The sequence below is a fragment of the Salvelinus namaycush genome, chromosome 40 (genome assembly GCF_016432855.1).
Source record: "Salvelinus namaycush isolate Seneca chromosome 40, SaNama_1.0, whole genome shotgun sequence".
Taxonomy (NCBI): Eukaryota; Metazoa; Chordata; class Actinopteri; order Salmoniformes; family Salmonidae; genus Salvelinus; species Salvelinus namaycush.
This window is the reverse complement of record NC_052346.1, coordinates 6,516,994-6,537,991: the sequence shown is the minus strand read 5'-3', so window position 1 is coordinate 6,537,991 and position 20,998 is coordinate 6,516,994. Positions and strand designations below refer to the sequence as shown.

Sequence of the window (20,998 nt, the reverse complement as noted above, 5' to 3'; positions counted from 1 at the left end):
AATTATGGATAATTAGCTTCCCTACAGAAAATACACTAACCTTCACACATCTAGATGGGGGGGTGAGACACAGCAGGGGTTCAAACTGTAGAACCCAGTTCCTACATTTGAATATCAAAATGTATTTTATCAAACAAAACTGTGCTACATTTTATCTATGGGACCCTCAGGATGACAAATCAGAGCAAGATTAATGAATGTAAGTACATTATTTACCTTCAGAGGGGAATGTATCAAACCAGTTGCGTGATAAAAGTTTTTGTTGTTGTGCACTCTCCTCAAACAATAACATGGTATTTTTTCACTAATAGCTACTGTTAATTGGATAGTGCAGTTAGATTAACAATAATTTAAGCTTTCTGCCTTATAAGACATGTCTATGTCCTGGGAAATGTTCTTGTTACTTACAACGTCATGCTAATCACATTAGCACACGTTAGCTCAACCGACCCATGGGGGGACACCGATCCCGTAGAGGTTAACGCGTTTGAGCCAATCAGTTGTGTTCTGACTACTTTAAGACATGAAGGTCAGTCAATATGGAACATTTCAAGAACTTTGAAAGTTTCTTCAAGTGCAGTTGTAAAAACCATCAAGCGCTATGATGAAACTGGCTCTCATGAGGACCGCCACAGGAAAGGAAGACCCAGAGTTACCTCTGCTGTAGAGGATAAGTTCATTAGAGTTACACACCTCAGAAATTGCAGCCCAAATAAATGCTTCACAGAGTTCAAGTAACAGACACATCTCAACATCAACTGTTCACAGGAGACTGTGTGAATCAGGCCATAAAGTCAAATCAAATTGTATTTGTCACATGCGGCGAATACAACAGGTGTAGACCTTACAGTGAAATACATACTTACCATGATAGCGCTTGATGGTTTTTGCGACTGCGTTTGAAGAAATTTTCAAAGTTCTTGAAATGTTCGGTATTGACTGACCTTAATGTCTTAAAGTAATGATGGTCTGTCCTTTCTCTTAGCTTATTTGAGCTGTTCTTGCCATAATATGTACTTGGTCTTTTACCAAATAGGGCTATCTTCTATATACCCAGTACCTTGTCACAACACAACTGATAGGCTCAAAAGCATGAACATCTGCTCCAGAGACTGGGGTGAAGGTTCACCTTCCAACAGGACAACGATCCTAAGCACACAGCCAAGACAACGCAGGAGTGGCTTCAGGTCAACTCTCTGAATGTGTTATAACCAAGAAGACTCAAGGCTGTAATCGCTGCCAACGGTGCTTCAACAAAGTACTGATGGGTGCTGACTTCTAAACTTGAAAATATGAAATATCCTTATTCATGTCACTGAGTGAGAGCGAGAGGGGAATGTAGAACATTTACATTCTGTCAGAATACGTTATTGTTAGACATCAGGGATCCTATGGAAGGAGAAGGGCCACAGTCTGGTACAAGTCAACAGGACAGCCATGAGTTGGGGAGGAGTGAGGAAATTGTGCCGTGGTCAGGACAGATATCACTCATGTTTTGTCTAGCTTAAGAGATGAATTGGCTGTCCAGATGTGTAAGGAGGAGGCTCAGTATACGAGGAAGGTTTAAATACCAGTGCTTGTGTAAATATATGTATTGGTCTGTTCAGCTTTCTGACTCAGTGGGTGAATAAACTTGGTTTGAGCTTTACTAATCGCCCATGAGATTTGACTCTTTATTTAGATCGTAACAGTACTGAGTAAAGGGTCTCAATACTTATGTAAATGTGATATTTCAGTCTTTTTCTTTTAGATAAATTAGCAAAAATGTCTACAAACCTGTTTTTGCTTTGTCATTATAGGGTAGTGTGTGTAGATTGATGAGGGAAAAAAATATTGAATCAATTTTAGAATAAGGCTGTAGTGTAACAAAATGTGGAAAAGTCAAGGGGTCTAAATACTTTCCGAATGCTCTGTACATGTATGTAGTGCTTATGAAGCCTATGTATGCTATATAAAGCCTTTTATAAGTTGTACATTGTTAAAATATTTACAGTTCACAAAGATATGAGGAGGACCTCTAGTAAGTGTTTCCTTGTGTCAACTACAGAGCCTCAGTGAGAAGAGGTTTCCCTTCTGGCTGTGGATCAAAGACATCCTGGACTTCATCAAGAGACATCTGCTGTCCCTGTGGAATGATGGGTGAGTTTTTCTTTACTCTTTTTGGAATTGCACATTACAAAAGCAAATAACTAGTGCTCTTACAGGGATGACATATTAGCTGAATGGCTACTTCTGGCACATTGACAGACATGTGTATTGTCCCTGCCTACTAAAACGAAAGTAAGTAATAAAGAAATGTTGCTTGTTCTCTCCCACTACAGTTGCATCCTGGGCTTTGTGAGTAAGGAGAGGGCAAAGGCCATGCTGACTGGGAAGTGTCCAGGCACGTTCCTGCTGCGCTTCAGTGAGAGTAGCAGAGACGGAGCCATCACATTCACTTGGGTGGAACACGACCTAAACGGTGAGCAGCACACATGGGCATTTACAACTAAAGGTGCTATATTTGAATCTGTGTTTTTTATTTTTTATTTACATTTACATTACATTTAAGTCATTTAGGGACGCTCTTATCCAGAGCGACTTACAAATTGGTGCATTCACCTTATGATATCCAGTGGAACAACCACTTTACAATAGTGCATCTAACTCTTTTAAGGGGGGGGGGGTTAGAAGGATTACTTTATCCTATCCTAGGTATTCCTTAAAGAGGTGGGGTTTCAGGTGTCTCCGGAAGGTGGTGATTGACTCCGCTGACCTGGCGTCGTGAGGGAGTTTGTTCCACCATTGGGGTGCCAGAGCAGCGAACAGTTTTGACTGGGCTGAGCGGGAACTGTACTTCCTCAGAGGTAGGGAGGCGAGCAGGCCAGAGGTGGATGAACGCAGTGCCCTTGTTTGGGTGTAGGGCCTGATCAGAGCCTGAAGGTACGGAGGTGCCGTTCCCCTCACAGCTCCGTAGGCAAGCACCATGGTCTTGTAGCGGATGCAAGCTTCAACTGGAAGCCAGTGGAGAGAGCGGAGGAGCGGGGTGACGTGAGAGAACTTGGGAAGGTTGAACACCAGACGGGCTGCGGCGTTCTGGATGAGTTGTAGAGGTTTAATGGCACACGCAGGGAGCCCAGCCAACAGCGAGTTGCAGTAATCCAGACGGGAGATGACAAGTGCCTGGATTAGGACCTGCGCCGCTTCCTGTGTGAGGCAGGGTCGTACTCTGCGAATGTTGTAGAGCATGAACCTACAGGAACGGGTCACCGCCTTGATGTTAGTTGAGAACGACAGGGTGTTGTCCAGGATCACGCCAAGGTTCTTAGCACTCTGGGAGGAGGACACAATGGAGTTGTCATCCGTGATGGCGAGATCATGGAACGGGCAGTCCTTCCCCGGGAGGAAGAGCAGCTCCGTCTTGCCGAGGTTCAGCTTGAGGTGGTGATCCGTCATCCACACTGATATGTCTGCCAGACATGCAGTGATGCGATTCGCCACCTGGTTATCAGAGGGGGGAAAGGAGAAGATTAATTGTGTGTCGTCTGCATAGCAATGATAGGAGAGACCATGTGAGGATATGACAGAGCCAAGTGACTTGGTGTATAGCGAGAATAGGAGAGGGCCTAGAACAGAGCCCTGGGGGACACCAGTGGTGAGAGCACGTGGTGCGGAGACAGATTCTCGCCACGCCACCTGGTAGGAGCGACCTGTCAGGTAGGACGCAATCCAAGCGTGGGCCGCGCCGGAGATGCCCAACTCGGAGAGGGTGGAGAGGAGGATCTGATGGTTCACAGCATCAAAGGCAGCCGATAGGTCTAGAAGGATGAGAGCAGAGGAGAGAGAGTTAGCTTTAGCAGTGCGGAGCGCCTCCATGACACAGAAGAGCAGTCTCAGTTGAATGACTAGTCTTGAAACCTGACTGATTTGGATCAAGAAGGTCATTCTGAGAGAGATAGCAGGAGAGCTGGCCAAGGACGGCACGTTCAAGAGTTTTGGAGAGAAAAGAAAGAAGGGATACTGGTCTGTAGTTGTTGACATCGGAGGGATCGAGTGTATGTTTTTTCAGAAGGGGTGCAACTCTCGCTCTCTTGAAGACGGAAGGGACGTAGCCAGCGGTCAAGGATGAGTTGATGAGCGATGTGAGGTAAGGGAGAAGGTCTCCGGAAATGGTCTGGAGAAGAGAGGAGGGGATAGGGTCAAGCGGGCAGGTTGTTGGGCGGCCGGCCGTCACAAGACGCGAGATTTCATCTGGAGAGAGAGGGGAGAAAGAGGTCAAAGCACAGGGTAGGGCAGTGTGAGCAGAACCAGCGGTGTCGTTTGACTTAGCAAACGAGGATCGGATGTCGTCGACCTTCTTTTCAAAATGGTTGACGAAGTCATCCGCAGAGAGGGAGGAGGGGGGAGGAGGATTCAGGAGGGAGGAGAAGGTGGCAAAGAGCTTCCTAGGGTTAGAGGCAGATGCTTGGAATTTAGAGTGGTAGAAAGTGGCTTTAGCAGCAGAGACAGAAGAGGAGAATGTGGAGAGGAGGGAGTGAAAGGATGCCAGGTCCGCAGGGAGGCGAGTTTTCCTCCATTTCCGCTCGGCTGCCCGGAGCCCTGTTCTGTGAGCTCGCAATGAGTCGTCGAGCCACGGAGCAGGAGGGGAGGACCGAGCCGGCCTGGAGGATAGGGGACATAGAGAGTCAAAGGATGCAGAAAGGGAGGAGAGGAGGGTTGAGGAGGCAGAATCAGGAGATAGGTTGGAGAAGGTTTGAGCAGAGGGAAGAGATGATAGGATGGAAGAGGAGAGAGTAGCGGGGGAGAGAGAGCGAAGGTTGGGACGGCGCGATACCATCCGAGTAGGGGCAGTGTGGGAAGTGTTGGATGAGAGCGAGAGGGAAAAGGATACAAGGTAGTGGTCGGAGACTTGGAGGGGAGTTGCGATTAGTGGAAGAACAGCATCTAGTAAAGATGAGGTCAAGCGTATTGCCTGCCTTGTGAGTAGGGGGGAAGGTGAGAGGGTGAGGTCAAAAGAGGAGAGGAGTGGAAAGAAGGAGGCAGAGAGGAATGAGTCAAAGGTAGACGTGGGGAGGTTAAAGTCACCCAGAACTGTGAGAGGTGAGCCATCCTCAGGAAAGGAACTTATCAGGGCGTCAAGCTCATTGATGAACTCTCCAAGGGAACCTGGAGGGTGATAAATGATAAGGATGTTAAGCTTGAAAGGGCTGGTAACTGTGACAGCATGGAATTCAAAGGAGGCGATAGACAGATGGGTCAGGGGAGAAAGAGAGAATGTCCACTTGGGAGAGATGAGGATCCCAGTGCCACCACCCCGCTGACCAGAAGCTCTCGGGGTGTGCGAGAACACGTGGGCAGACGAGGAGAGAGCAGTAGGAGTAGCAGTGTTATCAGTGGTAATCCATGTTTCCGTCAGTGCCAAGAAGTCGAGGGACTGGAGGGAAGCATAGGCTGAGATGAACTCTGCCTTGTTGGCCGCAGATCGGCAGTTCCAGAGGCTGCCGGAGACCTGGAACTCCACGTGGGTCGTGCGCGCTGGGACCACCAGGTTAGAGTGGCGGCGGCCACGCGGTGTGAAGCGTTTGTATGGTCTGTGCAGAGAGGAGAGAAGAGCGATAGACAGACACATAGTTGACAGGCTACAGAAGAGGCTACGCTAATGCAAAGGAGATTGGAGTGACAAGTGGACTACACGTCTCGAATGTTCAGAAAGTTAAGCTTACGTTGCAAAAAAAATCTTATTGACTAAAATGATATAGTACTGCTGGCTGGTGGTGGCTGGCTGGTGAAGTAGGCTAGCTAGCAGTGGCTACGTTGTTGACTTTGTTTGAAAGTGTAGCTGGCTAGGTAACCTCGATAATTACTCTAAACTACACAATTATCTTGGATACAAAGAAAGGCAAAGACAACTATGTAGCTAGCTAACACTACGCTAATCAAGTCGTTCCGTTGTAATGTAATAGTTTCTACTATTCGGTAGAAGTTGGCTAGCTAGCAGTGTTGACTAGGTAGGAGAACGGCAGCGCGGCGGACGAAAATAGCTGGCTAGCTAACCGATAATTACTCTAAACTACACAATTATCTTAGATACAAAGACAGCAAAGACAACTATGTAGCTAGCTAACACTACGCTAATCAAGTCGTTCCGTTGTTCCGTTGTAATGTAATAGTTTCTAATAGTTTCTACAGTGCTGCTATTCGGTGGCTAGCTGGCTAGCTAGCAGTGTTGACTACGTTACGTTACGTTAGAAGAACGAAAATAGCTGGCTAGCGAACCTCGATAAATACTCTAAACTACACAATTATCTTTGATACAAAGACGGCTATGTAGCTAGCTAAGATCAAACAAATCACACCGTTGTACTGTAATGAAATGAAATGTAATACTACCTGTGGAGCGAAGCGGAATGCGACTACTCGCTCCAACTGGGAAGTCAGGGTGGATTCCCCCCAAAATACATTCATAAAAAAACAAGCACATTTCTCAACAAAGAGTTCCTCAACCAACAACCTGAATTGCTGAATTGCCCAAAGGGCACCAATGCACCCAACTGTAGATTATTTTCAAGATGGTTCCATAAATGAGGTGTGAATCAATTAAAAGCTGTTTTATCCTAAATCTGTAGTGACAGAAGGAATTTCAAGAGTTAACCATCCCTGTGACGGAGTATGGTATCTCATACTTCTATAGGTTAGTAACAATGTTAGGTAAATGCAGTTTTTTTGCAAAAGGGCTTTATAAATTAACAGAATGCAATATGTTGACCAATGCGATATCAGAGCCTACTTTCTGTTAGAATGCAACGATGAATGCTAAACCTGTCGCCAGTGACATACCTGTCACCCATGTTCCACAGATAAGCCTGTATTCCATGCAGTGGAGCCCTACACCAAGAAGGAGGTGTCTGGCGTCTCTCTGCCTGACATCATCCGAACCTACAAGGTGATGGCAGCTGAGAACATCCCAGAGAACCCACTCCACTTCCTCTACCCAGACATCCCTAAAGACAAGTCCTTCGGAAAGTACTACACCAGGGCCTCTGAGGGTAAGCATCCAGCAACCTTTTTGTTTCAAATCATATATTATTTACAAGGTCTCGTGAGAAGGTCACCCGTGACTGAGGTAAAAAATGTATGGAATAAATAGGATTTAACCGTTATTTCCTTTTTGTTGTTGTTTTGTTCCTGATGCTTTCCTAAATCTCTCAGATGCATTACAGACACCTCAAACCATACTTCGTTTAGATTTATTTTTGGCCATGTATGAATTTTTTTTTCTATGTGTTTCTATGGGCTAAGGCCAAATTCAGTCTTTCATCAAATCATTTGTATGTATTTTATGGGAATACCTACAAGGTTCCTAAAACTCAATCAAATAGCTTAATGGTCCATCTTATGACCATAATAAAACAATTCCATATGTTAGCTTTGTAGATATCGCCTTAGACTCCTAGGGGTTCAGCTTGTGGGTGTCATAGGTCAAAACAGCTGACCCGTTCCTGTTAGTCTCATCTTTCCATAGTGGGGTGATTTTTGTTTCTGGCTTAAACAGTTCGGACTTGACAGATGTTGTCGTTGGAAGAAAAACAAAGTTGGCATGCCGAAGGGACCGACTTCAAACGAGTCCCATGAAGCAAAACAGCCATGAGTCTCAGCTTTCCATAATGGGGTCACTCTGCTGTAGAACTGCCTGTTTCCACCGCAGATGGGGTCAACCGACATCATCGGCAGATGTTGTGTATTGAGACGCAGTCCATGCAAAAAACAAAAGTCTCTAGGTTAAACAGACAGATTAGTTTTCCATGCGGGCACCGACATCGACTATCGGCATATTAAATATAAGTGTATACAAAATAATAATAATAAGACATGATAGATTTCACATTATAGGAATTAAAAATCTAATGTTGGTCAGAAAATAGAAGTGATAAGCTTAGGCATTCTATTTCTGTTTAAAATCCCCTCAATGACCATGATGTCTGGTAAACCTTTGAGAGGTTTTGTTCATAATAAACATCCCCAATCTTCCATCTGGTCCACCATTTTGTTTTTCAGCATCAGAGCCCATGGATGTGGAGAGTCCCACCGACACAGGATACGTACAGACCGATATCATATCAGTGTCAAAACTGTAAGTTTACCCTTCATACGTTACATATTTCGTAATCTATAACCGGAAGACATTTTATTTGCAGTGTTCTAGTTTGGGTATAATCCATAATCTGACTTAATTTACCCTTATTTTTGCAATGTGTTTTAGTCCCCCGTCTAGACTGCAAGACAAGATGATGCTCATGTCGCCAGAAGTGGAAAGTAGACACCATTGTTGGAATGGAAGCCCTAAGAATATTGATACTGCTGTGGTAAGTTACATATTTTTATTTATTTAACTAGGCAAGTCAGTTAAAACTTCTTGCCACTATAGGGGGTGCTGTTTCGCATTAGCATAATTTCCTCTACAGATTAAACGGCTTCCTACTCAATTCTTGCTCGTACAATATGCATATTATTATTATTATTGGATAGAAAACACTCTCTAGTTTCTATAGCCGTTGGAATTTTGTCTCTGAGTGAAACAGAACTCAATCTACAGCACTTTTCATGATAGGGAGTCAGATTTCAGACATCTTGGCCCCTGATCTGGAGTCAGTTTAAAGGTCCGTGTAAATGCTATGGAGAAACAGACACTTCTTACGTCTTCCCCTGGATGTCAGTACGTGATGACGCTTTGAATGGAGTCGATTGCGCAATCAGGGGCTGTATAAAACAGCAAATACCGGAAGTAGCTTCCCTTTGCTGCCTGCGCCTGGCGCACGAAGGATGTCGGACTCGCCTCCTTCCAAGCTTTTGTTTAGCCAGTAATATTCTCTGGTCATGTTTTTACTCGTTAGAGGTGTTAAAAACATCATAAGGTAGTTAATTTAAACCGTTCTATAGCAATTTATATCCGTTTAGTGCGATTTTGAGGCATTTATTTCTGAGACACTTTGAACCGCTGGGCACGTTTCCAGTTCATGCCGAACGTTAGTGGGCATTTCCACATGGCAAGAGGACAGCTTTCGACCAAAAGACGATTAGACCCAAGAAAGGATTCTTTGCCCAAGATTCTGATGGAAGAACAGCTCACAGTAAGAACAATTTATGATGATAAATCGTGTTTCTGTCGAAAAATGTTAAACGCTTATGCCGCCATTTTGTTTTGTATAGCTTCGCTTGGCGCAACCTGTATTGAAAAGTAAGGATAATTAAAAAAATGGAAATCAGCGATTGCATTAAGAACTAATTTGTCTTTCGATTCCTGTCAACCCTGTATTTTTTAGTCAAGTATATGATTAGCTTTTGATTAAACTAGATCACTCAAAGATGGCGACCGACATTTCCAGGCTTGTTTTGCTACTATTTTCATTGTATAACCACGTTTTTTTATGGCTAAATATGCACATTTTCGAACAAACTCTATATGTATGTTGTAATATGATGTTACAGGAGTGTCATCGGAAGAATTCTGAGAAGGTTAGTGAAAAAATTAATATATTTTGGCGATGATAACGATATCGCTCTCTTTGGCTTGAATTCATGCTGTGGTAACGTTTGCATATGTGGTATGCTAATATAACGATTTATTGTGTTTTCGCCGTAAAACACTTAGAAAATCTGAAATGTTGTCTGAATTCACAAGATCTGTGTCTTTCCATTGCTATGTGCTGTGTATTTTTAAGAAATGTTTTATGATGAGTAAATTGGTAATACAAGTTGCTCTCTGTAGTAATTCTAGTCGCTTTGGTGAGATTTGTGATGGTGGCTGCAATGGCAAACTATGATTTATACCTGAAATATGCACATTTTTCTAACAAAACCTATCCTATACCATAAATATGTTATCAGACTGTCATCTGATGAGGTTTTTTCTTGGTTAGTGGCTATCAATATCTTAGTTTAGCCGAATTGGTGATAGCTACTGGTGGAGAGAAAAAATGGTGGACAAAGAAAAATGGTGTCTTTTGCTAACGTGTTTAGCTAATAGATTTACATATTGTGTCTTCCCTGTAAAACATTTTAAAAATCTGAAATGGTGGCTTTATTCACAAGATCTGTATCTTTCATTAGGTGTCTTGGACTTGTGATTTAATGATATTTAGATGCTACTATTTAATTGTGACGCTATGCTAGCGATGCTAATCAGTGTGGTGGTGGGGGGGTGATCCCGGATCCCGGATCCGGGGTTGAGGCTCGTTAGAGGTTAAGAACCAATTCTTATTTTACAATGACGGCCTACCGGGGAACAGTGGGTTAACTGCCTTGTTCAGGGGCAGAACAACAGATTTTTACCTTGTCAGCTCCGGGATTCGATCCGGTGATCCAGGTGAGTGCAGGGTGTGGTGTATATTGTATATCTTAAATGAATGCCTACATTCAGATATAGATCTCTCTGTTCAATATCACTTACTCTTCCATTTCTTGACCAGTTGTCTTGGACAGGGATGTTGTTTCAATTCGTAGGCAAGGCTACTAAGCCCATGAAACAGGTCTGTGAGATTCTTGATATGTTTAGCAAGCTCAGACTCCATGTCATCAGATATGAACTTGTGTGTCTCTGCTACTCTATAATAGCCTCTCTTTTACACCAATACATGTTAGTTTTCTTTTATATCAATGGAACTCTTCAGTGTCCTTCAGTCTATTTGTCTCATCCGTTGCTGCTGCTCAAATGGACTTCTTCCCTTCTCTCACTGACCTGGCTGTTCTCTTAAGAACCTCAAGGGGGGTTAGACCCCTGCGTGCTTTACATTTGTATACACTGCCCCATGGGGTCTGCTCTTTAATATAGAAAATGCACTCAAGTTCATATGAATAACACTTTCTAAATATATTATGCATAAAACCATTGGCTCAATTTACCCAAGGCAAACATTTTGACTATATTAGCCTACACAGCTACAAGGATGCACTTTAATACTAGGTTTAGGACTTCATATTGTATCTTATAGTGACCCGAACGGATGTACAAAACAATCTTATAACCATCTACTTTGGTTATAAGTCAGTTTGATGGAAACGCATCCCTGAGAGGAAATGCCTATATTGTTTTATGCAGATTATAGAGTATTTGCGTGAAAATCTGTCGCAAATTGGATGGAAACCTAGCTACTGTTTGGAAATGGGGCAGAACCGTTGTGTTGAGATTGATGTAATGGGGCAGGGAGGACAACAAGCTGATGCATACCAGGCATATAAAGGTGAATTATTATTCATGTTGTAGCCAGGTTCCTGTTTCTATCATAGACATACATTTCTGTAATAAGTTTACTGTTATTGCTCATTGGTCTAGATGGCCCAGTGGTGCCAGCTGACCCTACTGGACCCTAAATACCAGGAGCAGGTCCACCAGCTCTATGATGACTCCTTCCCCATGGACATCAGACAGTCCCTCAGCAAGTGGATTGAGAGCATCGACTGGTAAGCAAGCAGGGTTGAAGACTGCAGGCTGCTGTTAAATGGATATACAAAGATCTATTCTATTTGACCGGTATTCTACTGTACTCTACCCTTTTCAATTATATCTGTATTTTATTGTATTTCATCTCGTTCATCCAATCTTGATTCCCCTGTGAATCCATATCTATGTAGAGATAATGTTGCTGTTCTGAGATTGATATACAGTATGTCAATGATCCAATCCATAGGGATAATGTGGCTGTTGACGAATCCCTGGCCACTGTCCGCTTCCACGACCTCCTAGCCCATCTTGACGACCAACACAGCCGCTTCGCCCTGGAGAAAGACCTCCCGCGACAACACAACATCCGCAAGATCAAGGGAAACCTCCAGGTGTAGTATTATCTCAGTTACATCTTTTCAGGACAGACCTTACTGCATGTGGCCTTCCATACTTTATTGCTTGTATGTTACAGGAATGATTAATTAGAAGTTATACATTCTGTTGCTAATTTCCCCTTTTAACTCCTGAAATATATTGATTTTGAATGAGTTGTTGATGTGGAATTTATGACCCCAGTGTCAGTAAATGTTTTTGGGGTTTATAGTAATAAAGTACCCACTTTTACAGGACCTCTTTCAGGAGGACCCCGTTAAAATGGCCATGATCATCTCCAGAAACCTGAAGGAGGAGCAGAGGATTCTGGCTGCTGCCAAAAGCATAGAGGTGCCCTACATGAACTTGTTTTGACATACATTGTAATTAATAAAATCACCACACATCTTTCTCTATACGTGCTGTCAGATATTGTAGATGATACATAACTGTATATCGGAGTGTTTACATGCTTTAACTGTAGAGTTAAATGAACAGTATTTTCTTCTCAGACCGACAGAGAAAACACACAGACCAGCATGGTTCTGGAGAAGCAAAAGCTGGACAACAAAGTGAAAGACATGAAAAACAAGGTTCAGGTGAGTTATCATTTCCATCATATACTATATGTTGATTGTTTCCTGGTGGAACAGTTCCATCAGTGATTTGCAGTACATGTTCGTGCATGTCAGGTTTGCCATCTATCTGATCCAACGTGTTTATCTCACTTGCTAGGAAGCGGATCAGAATGTAAAGTCTCTGGAATACCTTCAAGACGAGCATGACTTTAAGGAAAATACTCTTAAGAACAGAGGTGAGGTGTTTTATTCTCTCTGTCTGTAATATATCATCTATTTACAGGTCTGTGTTTCAAATATGGTCAGTAAGTGAATGTTTTTCCTTCTCCCACTTTAGAACATGAAATGAACGGGCTGACACCCAAACAGCTGGAACACGAGAAGCTGCTGATTGCAGAGATGTGTTTCAAGCTGAAGTTCAAGAGAGTGGTAAGAGGGGTCATGATGGGTCATGATTAGAGGTCGAACAATTAATCGGCGTGGCCGATTTTAATTAGTGCCGATTTCAAGTTTTCATAACAATTTGTAATTGGCCTTTTTGGATGCCGATTATGGCCGATTACATTGCAATCCACGAGGAGATTGCGTGGCAGGCTGACCACCTGTTATGCGAGTGCAGCAAGGAGCCAAGGTAAGTTGCTAGCTAGCATTAAACTTATCTCATAAACTATCAATCTTCACATAATCACTAGTTAACTACACATGGTTGACGATATTACTAGGTTAACTAGCTTGTCCTGCGTTGCGTATAATCAAAGCCGTGCCTGTTAATTTATCATCGAATCACAGCCTACTTCAACTTCGCCAAACTGGTTGTCACGCCCTGGCCTTAGTATTCTTTGTTTCCTTTATTATTTTAGTTAGGTCAGGGTGTGACATGGGGAAGGTATGTGTTTTTGTATTGTCTAGGGTGGTTGTATGGTTTAGGGGGTTAAGTAGAGTAGATGGGTTTGTGTTTAGTGTAGGTGTCTAGCTGTGTCTGAGAACCATTCAGGCAACCATAATCAGAGACAGATGTCATTAATTGTCTCTGATTGGGAGCCATATTTAAGACAGCCATAGGCACTAGGTTTATGTGGGTAATTGTCTATGTTGTACGTTTGTAGCTATTGTGTGCACTTACGTTTATAGCTTCACGATCGTTTGTTGTTTTGTTTCGTTTTGTTATAGTGTTCGTTGCGTGTTTTTTCCCTTCTCTCAATAAAAGAGAATGTATTTTGCACACGCTGCGCCTTGGTCCTCTCTCTCACCCATTGACGATCGTGACACTGGTGATGATTTAACAAAAGCACATTTGCGAGAAATGCACAATCGTTGCACAAATATACCTAACCATAAACATCAATGCCTCCATTCAAATCAATACACAGAAGTATATATTTTTAAACCTGCATATTTTGTTAAAATAAATACATGTTAGCAGGCACTATTAACTAGGGAAATTGTGTCACTTCTCTTGCGTTCAGTGCAAGCAGAGTCAGGGTATATGCAGCCGTTTGGCCGCACCATTTCTTCCTAACAAAGACCGTAATTAATTGGACAGAATTTTACATAATTATGACATGACATTGAAGGATGTGCAATGTAAAAGAAATATTTAGACTTAGGGTTGCCCCCCGTTCGATAAAATACGTAATGGTTCCGTATTTCACTGAAATAATAAACGTTTTGTTTTCGAAATGATAGTTTCTGGATTTGACCATATTAATGACCTAAGGCTCGTATTTTTGTGTGTCTATGATTTGATGTTTGATAGAGCAGTCTGACTGAGCGGTGGTAGACAACAGCAGGCTCGTAAGCATTCATTCAAACAGCACTTGACTGCGTTTGCCAGCAGCCCTTAACAATGCTTGAAGCACAGCGCTGTTAATGACTTCAAGCCTGTCAACTCCCGAGATTAGGTTGGCAATACTAAAGTGCCTATAAGAACATCCAATAGTCAAAGGTAAATGAAATACAAATGGTAGAGAGAGAAATAGTTGACGCATCATAATTCCGATAACTACAACCTTAAACTTCTAAACTGTGAATATTGAAGACTCGTGTTATAAGGAACCATCAGCTTTCGTATGTTCTCATGTTCTGAGCAAGGAACTTAAACGTTAGTTTTTTACATGGCACATATTGCACTTTTACTTTCTTCTCCAACACTGTTTTTGCATTATTTAAACCAAATTGAACATGTTTCATTATTTATTTGAGACTAAATAGATTTTATTTATGTATTATATTAAGTTAAAATATAAGTGTTCATCGTTCATTCAGTATTGTTGTAATTGTCATTATTACATATATATAAAAATCGGCCGATTAATCGGTATCAGCTTTTTTGGGTCCTCCAATAATCGGTATCGGCGTTGAAAAATCATAATCGGTCGACCTGTAGTCATGATGAGGTGAAACAGGGACATTTTACCATGACATTGTACTGTGAATAAAAAAATGCAATGACAAAAAGCATGAATAATCATGCATCAAGCACCGCTAAGAATACCATGTATCATAGTCTGTCTGAATGACTAAGAGTGTATTATCTAGTTATAACCAGCATGCTCATATTGAAGAGTAGATGACGTTTATAGAGTAAATAATAACTATACGTATGTTGTTGTCTGCCTCCACAGGAAGTGGTTGGCCAGTTGGCGGAGGTGCTCAACATGGCCGAGGCGGTCCAGTCAGACCTGATCTCAGAGGAGCTGCCTGAGTGGAAGAAGAGGCAGCAGAGCTCCTGTATTGGAGGACCACCCAACGCATGTCTGGACAAACTGCAGAACTGGTGAGGAGACTTGTTCATTCTTTTGGGCATCTCTTGTCTGATCAAGCAAAAAGATGAATTTAGGAACCCAACAAAATAAAGTATTGTTCTTATTCTGCTTCATCTTCTTCTTCTCCTGTAGGTTCACAGCGGTGGCAGAAAGCCTGCAGCAGGTGAGGCAGCAGCTGAAGGAGCTCCAGGAACTAGAGCAGAAGTATACATACGACAGCGACCCAATCAAACAGCAGAAAGGCTTCCTGGAGGGGCGGGCCTTGGCACTGTTCCGGAACCTCCTTGAACAGTGAGTGACAAAACACTTGTATTCCGAAGTTAAAGACCCACTATTTGTTTTTTGCTGCCGTTTTTGATCATTTAAATTATATATATATATATTCCTCTATACAGTATATCACCTCAAAATTCCTTGTGTCTCTGTGGTGTGTCTTAGTTCCTTGGTGGTAGAGAGACAGCCCTGTATGCTCACACATCCACAGAGACCTCTGGTGCTGCAGACAAAGATGCAGTTCACTGTGAAGCTCAGGTAAGCACAAACACAACAGCACCTACCATCTGTAGTTCCTATGGATCCTTACAGTCCTGGGAGAGGTTTAATTTGTATTTCCTCTCCTCTAGATTTCTTGTGAAGCTCCAGGAATTCAACTATCAACTCAAAGTGAAAGCTTTGTTTGACAAGTAAGTAAATTAGTGTTGTGTGTTATTTTGTCCTGCTCTTGAATTTGGGATGTGAAAACCTACCTTAAAAGTGGATGCACTTTTTATTTTCTCTCCGTCAGTTCACTCCATAAGTTCCCTCAGTTCAACGTTCGTAAGTTCAGCATATTGGGTACCAACACAAAGGTTATGACTATGGAGCAGTCGAATGGAAGCTTGGCTGCAGAGTTTTTACATTTGGTAAGCTAGCACCATTTCAAATGGCATACAGGGCACTAAATCTGAATGACTTGTCCCATTTGTCTGTTTGGACCTGCACTGTCATCACTCTTTTCAGCAGGGTTCCCCAACTGGTGGTCATTTTATTTATTAAAGTTGTATTTTTATTTATTTATTACTGTTAAAAACCCCAGCAAATCAGCTCCGAGTGATTTTAATTTTGGAAATCTGTTCTAAAGTATTCCCATGCATATTAAATAAATATATGTGACCGTATACAAACGTAAGTACGTTGGAAATGATTATGTTTTAGTCAAATATTAGATCTGTTTGGGCTTCTTGCGGTCAGTTTGTAGGCTACAAATGATTTGTAATTATGCCCTGACCATCCTCTCAAGAAAATATCGGCCTGCAGCTGAATCTACAGTAGTTGATGATCCTTGCTTTACAGTTTATTCTTTGATATCAATACAGCAACTACAAGAGCAGAGAGTGACTGGAAGAGGAAAGAAAGAGGTAATAGAGTTGGTTTCTGATTGGTCTTAATGGGCTATAATGACCATGTAATCTGTACAGTATTTGTGAATTTCATGATAACTATTAAATACATTCTGGTGCGGATTATGTTTCTCTGTCTGTCCATGTTATTCCAGGGGCCTCTCATTGTGACAGAGGAGCTGCACTGCATCTGCTTTGAGTCGGAACTCAACCAGTCAGGTCTGGAAATCAAACTAGGGGTAAGTGATCTGAAATATAGAGATTCAGGCCTACACTCCCATTGTTATGAGGTCCAACAGCGCTCTGGCCTTATTTAATTTGACTTTGACTTTCTCTGGCCTCTGGTCCTTTTTAGACCATCTCCCTGCCTATCGTGGTCATCTCCAACGTCACCCAGCTGCCCAGTGGCTGGGCCTCCATCCTGTGGTACAACATGCTGACCAGCGAGCCCCAGGTAGTCTTCTCTCAAGGTTCCTTCCTTCGAAGGAGTTTTTCCTTGCCTTGAAGGTGTTATGCCTGGTTACTGTCAAGCACTTTGTGACAACTTGATTTAAAAATGAGTTTTTAAATAAATATGACTGATTTGTTGGAACAGAACCTGGAGTTCTTCCTGAGCCCTCCTGCAGCGTCCTGGGGTCAGCTATCTGAGGTGCTGAGCTGGCAGTTCTCCTCTGTCACCAAGAGGGGGCTCAATGATGAGCAGCTAGGCATGCTGGCTGACAAACTACTGGGCCAGAAAGCACAGAGGAATCCTGAGGGCCTTATCCCCTGGGCCATGTTCGGTGCTGTCAAGGTAGGTTAGGATTACAGTACACAGAATATTTGGTCCCAATTTAAACAAAGTACAACTGATAAAGGATGTATATACTTTAGCAAACATAAATGCTTCCTAAACACTACATAAATGCTTCACAAATCATACACTACAATTGGTGTAGAAAGGGTGACAAAACAACTCCCACTGTAGGGTGACTTGCCAAATGTGACAATGTACTATGTATGTTTATACACCATTTATAGAATATGACATGCACTTGAAGATGCATGCATACCACTGCTGGCTTGCTTCTGAAGCTAAGCAGGGTTGGTCCTGGTCAGTCCCTGGATGGGAGACCAGATGCTGCTGGAAGTGGTGTTGGAGGGCCAGTAGGAGGCACTCTTTCCTCTGGTCTAAAAAAATATCCCAATGCCCCAGGGCAGTGATTGGGGACACTGCCCTGTGTAGGGTGCCGTCTTTCGGATGGGACGTTAAACGGGTGTCCTGACTCTCTGAGGTCATTAAAGATCCCATGGCACTTATCGTAAGAGTAGGGGTGTTAACCCCGGTGTCCTGGCTAAATTCCCAATCTGGCCCTCAAACCATCATGGTCACCTAATAATCCCCAGTTTACAATTGGCTCATTCATCCCCCTCCTCTCCCCTGTAACTATTCCCCAGGTCGTTGCTGCAAATGAGAACGTGTTCTCAGTCAACTTACCTGGTAAAATAACGGTAAAATAAAATAAATAAAAATAAAGATGATTTGTGAAGCATTTATGTAGTGCGTATGAAGCCTTTATGTATGCTATGTAAAGCCTTTTATAAGTTGTACTTTGTTTTAAAATATTTACAGTTCACAAAGATATACTGTATATATATATGAGGAGGACCTCTAGTAAGTGTTTCCTTGTGTCAACTACAGAGCCTCAGTGAGAAGAGGTTTCCCTTCTGGCTGTGGATCAAAGACATCCTGGACTTCATCAAGAGACATCTGCTGTCCCTGTGGAATGATGGGTGAGTTTTTCTTTACTCTTTTTGGAATTGCACATTACAAAAGCAAATAACTAGTGCTCTTACAGGGATGACATATTAGCTGAATGGCTACTTCTGGCACATTGACAGACATGAGGAACAATGTGCATTGTCCCTTCCTACTAAAACAAATACAGTAATGTAAGTAATAAAGAAATGGTGCTTGTTCTCTCCCACTACAGTTGCATTCTGGGCTTTGTGAGTAAGGAGAGGGCAAAGGCCATGCTGACTGGGAAGTGTCCAGGCACGTTCCTGCTGCGCTTCAGTGAGAGTAGCAGAGACGGAGCCATCACATTCACTTGGGTGGAACACGATCTAAACGGTGAGGAGCACACGTGCGCACGGACACACACTGTAGCCATTTACAATTAAAGGTGTTATATTTTAATATGTGTTTGTTTATTTATTTATTTTTGATTCTAGCAGAGTGGAATCCAGAAGGCAGCATGGGAGTATAGACCAAACACTTGCATAAAAATAAATAATAAATTCTCAATAAAGAGGTCCTCAACCAACAAACTGAATTGCCCAAAAGGGACCAAATCAAACTTTATTTGTCACATGCGTCGAATACAACAAGTGTAGACCTTACCGTGAAATGCTTACTTACAAGTCCTTAACCAACAGTGCAGTTCAAGAAGAGTTAAGAAAATATTTACCAAATAAACTAAAGTAAAAAATAATAAAATGTAACATAACAATAACGAGGCTATATACAGGGGGTACCGGTACCGAGTCAGTGTGCGGGGGTACAGGTTAGAGGTAATTTGTACATGTAGGTAGGGGTGAAGTGACTATGGTTAGAGAATAAACAGCAAGTAGCAGCAGATCACAAAACAAATGGAGGGGGAGGGGGTCAATGTAATAGTCCGGTGGCCATTTGATTAATTGTTCATCAGTCTTATGGCTTGGGGGTAGAAGATGTTAAGGAGCCTTTTGGTCCTAGACTTGGCGATCCGTTACTGCTTGCTGTGCGGTAGCAGAGAAATCAGTCTATGACTTGAGTGACTGGAGTCTCTGACAATTTTATGGGCTTTCCTCTGACACCGCTTATTATATAGGTCCTGGATGGCAGGAAGCTTGGCCCCAGTGATGTTCTGGGCCGTACTCACTACCCTCTGTAGCGCCTTACGGTCAGATGCCGAGCAGTTGCCATACCAGGCAGTGATGCAACCGGTCAGGATGCTCTCGAAGGTGCAGCTGTAGAACTTTTTGAGGATCTGGGGACCCATGCCAAATCTTTTCAGTCTCCTGAGGGGAGTTTTTTTTGTCTTGTCCTCTTCACGGCTGTCTTTGTGTGTTTGGACCATGATAGTTTGTTGGTGATGTGGACACCAAGAAACTTGAAGCTCTTGACCCGCTCCCCGACAGCCCTGTTGATGTTAATGGGGGCCTGTTCGGGCCCACCCTTTTCCTGTAGTCCATGATCAGCTCCTTTGTCTTGCTCACATTGAGGGAGAGGTTGTCCTGGCACCACACTGCCAGTTCTCTGACCTCCTCCCTATAGGCTGTCTCGTTGTTGGTCAGGCCTACCACTGTTGATTCGTCAGCAAACGTAATGCTGGTGTTAGAGTCGTGTTTGGCCACGCAGTCGTGGGTGAACAGGGAGTACAGGAGGGGACTAAATACACACCCCTGAGGGGCCCCAGTTTTGAGGATCAGCGTGGCAGACGTATTGTTGCCTACCCTTACCACCTGGGGGCGACCTGTCAAGAAGTCCAGGATCCAGTTGCAGAGGGAGATGTTTAGTCCCAGGGTCCTTAGCTTAGTGATGAGCTTCGTGGGCACTATGGTGTTGAACGCTGAGCTATAGTCAATGAACAGCATTCTCACATAGGTGTTCCTTTTGTCCAGGTGGGAAAGGGCAGTGTGGAGTGTGATTTGAGATTGCGTCATCTGTGGATCTGTTGGGGCAGTATGCAAATTAGTGGGTCTAGGGTATCTGGGAGGATGTTGTTGATGTGAGCCATGACCAGCCTTTCAAAGCACTTCATGGCTACCGACGTGAGTGCTACGGGGCGGTAATCATTTAGGCATGTTACCTTCGCTTCCCTGGGCACAGAGACTATGGTGGTCTGCTTGAAACATGTAGGTATTACAGACTCAGTCAGGGAGAGGTTGAAAATGTCAATGAAGACATTTGCCAGTTGGTCCGTGCATGCTTTGAGTACATGTCCTGGTGTGAATGTTGCCCTGTTTAAAGGTCTTGCTCACATCGGCTATCGAGAGCATTATCACACAGTCATCCAGAACAGCTGGTGCTCTCGTGCATGCGAGAGCGTTCAGTGTTGCTTGCCTCGAAGCGAGCATAAAAAGCATTTAGCTCGTCTGGTAGGCTCCCGTCACTGGTCAGCTCGCGTCTGGGTTTCCCTTTGTAGTCCGTAATAGTTTTCAAGCCCTGCCACACCCGACGAGCGTCAGAGCCGGTGAAGTATGATTCTTAATCCTGTATTGACGCTTTGCTTGTTTGATGGTTCGTCTGAGGGCATAGCGGGATTTCGTCTAAGCGTCTAGATTAGTGTCCCGCTCCTTGAAAGCGGCAGCTCTAGCCTTTAGCTCAATGCGGATGAACCCGGAACGTATTCCAGTCTGTGCTTGCAAAACAGTCTGTAGTGTAGTCATCCGCGTCATCTGACCACCAATGCATCCAACTGTAGGTTATTCTCAAAATGGTTCCATAAATGAGGTGCAAAT

The 20,998-nt window shown here is 43.2% G+C and overlaps 1 protein-coding gene across 1 annotated transcript in view; it reads left to right on the top strand.

Moving 5' to 3' along the window:
* LOC120033139 overlaps window positions 1-20,998 on the top strand; it is a 44,936-nt gene that overhangs the window by 8,205 nt on the left and 15,733 nt on the right. The window contains exons 17-38 of the mRNA XM_038979416.1: window positions 2,048-2,139; window positions 2,322-2,461; window positions 6,837-7,025; window positions 8,035-8,110; window positions 8,240-8,342; window positions 11,309-11,436; window positions 11,664-11,808; window positions 12,047-12,142; window positions 12,304-12,390; window positions 12,527-12,605; window positions 12,707-12,798; window positions 14,994-15,145; window positions 15,267-15,425; window positions 15,573-15,665; window positions 15,758-15,817; window positions 15,919-16,036; window positions 16,490-16,531; window positions 16,669-16,752; window positions 16,869-16,967; window positions 17,109-17,306; window positions 18,195-18,286; window positions 18,487-18,626. Coding sequence (XP_038835344.1) covers window positions 2,048-2,139; window positions 2,322-2,461; window positions 6,837-7,025; window positions 8,035-8,110; window positions 8,240-8,342; window positions 11,309-11,436; window positions 11,664-11,808; window positions 12,047-12,142; window positions 12,304-12,390; window positions 12,527-12,605; window positions 12,707-12,798; window positions 14,994-15,145; window positions 15,267-15,425; window positions 15,573-15,665; window positions 15,758-15,817; window positions 15,919-16,036; window positions 16,490-16,531; window positions 16,669-16,752; window positions 16,869-16,967; window positions 17,109-17,306; window positions 18,195-18,286; window positions 18,487-18,626 — 2,464 coding nt within the window. The remainder of the gene's footprint in view (window positions 1-2,047; window positions 2,140-2,321; window positions 2,462-6,836; window positions 7,026-8,034; window positions 8,111-8,239; window positions 8,343-11,308; window positions 11,437-11,663; window positions 11,809-12,046; window positions 12,143-12,303; window positions 12,391-12,526; window positions 12,606-12,706; window positions 12,799-14,993; window positions 15,146-15,266; window positions 15,426-15,572; window positions 15,666-15,757; window positions 15,818-15,918; window positions 16,037-16,489; window positions 16,532-16,668; window positions 16,753-16,868; window positions 16,968-17,108; window positions 17,307-18,194; window positions 18,287-18,486; window positions 18,627-20,998) is intronic.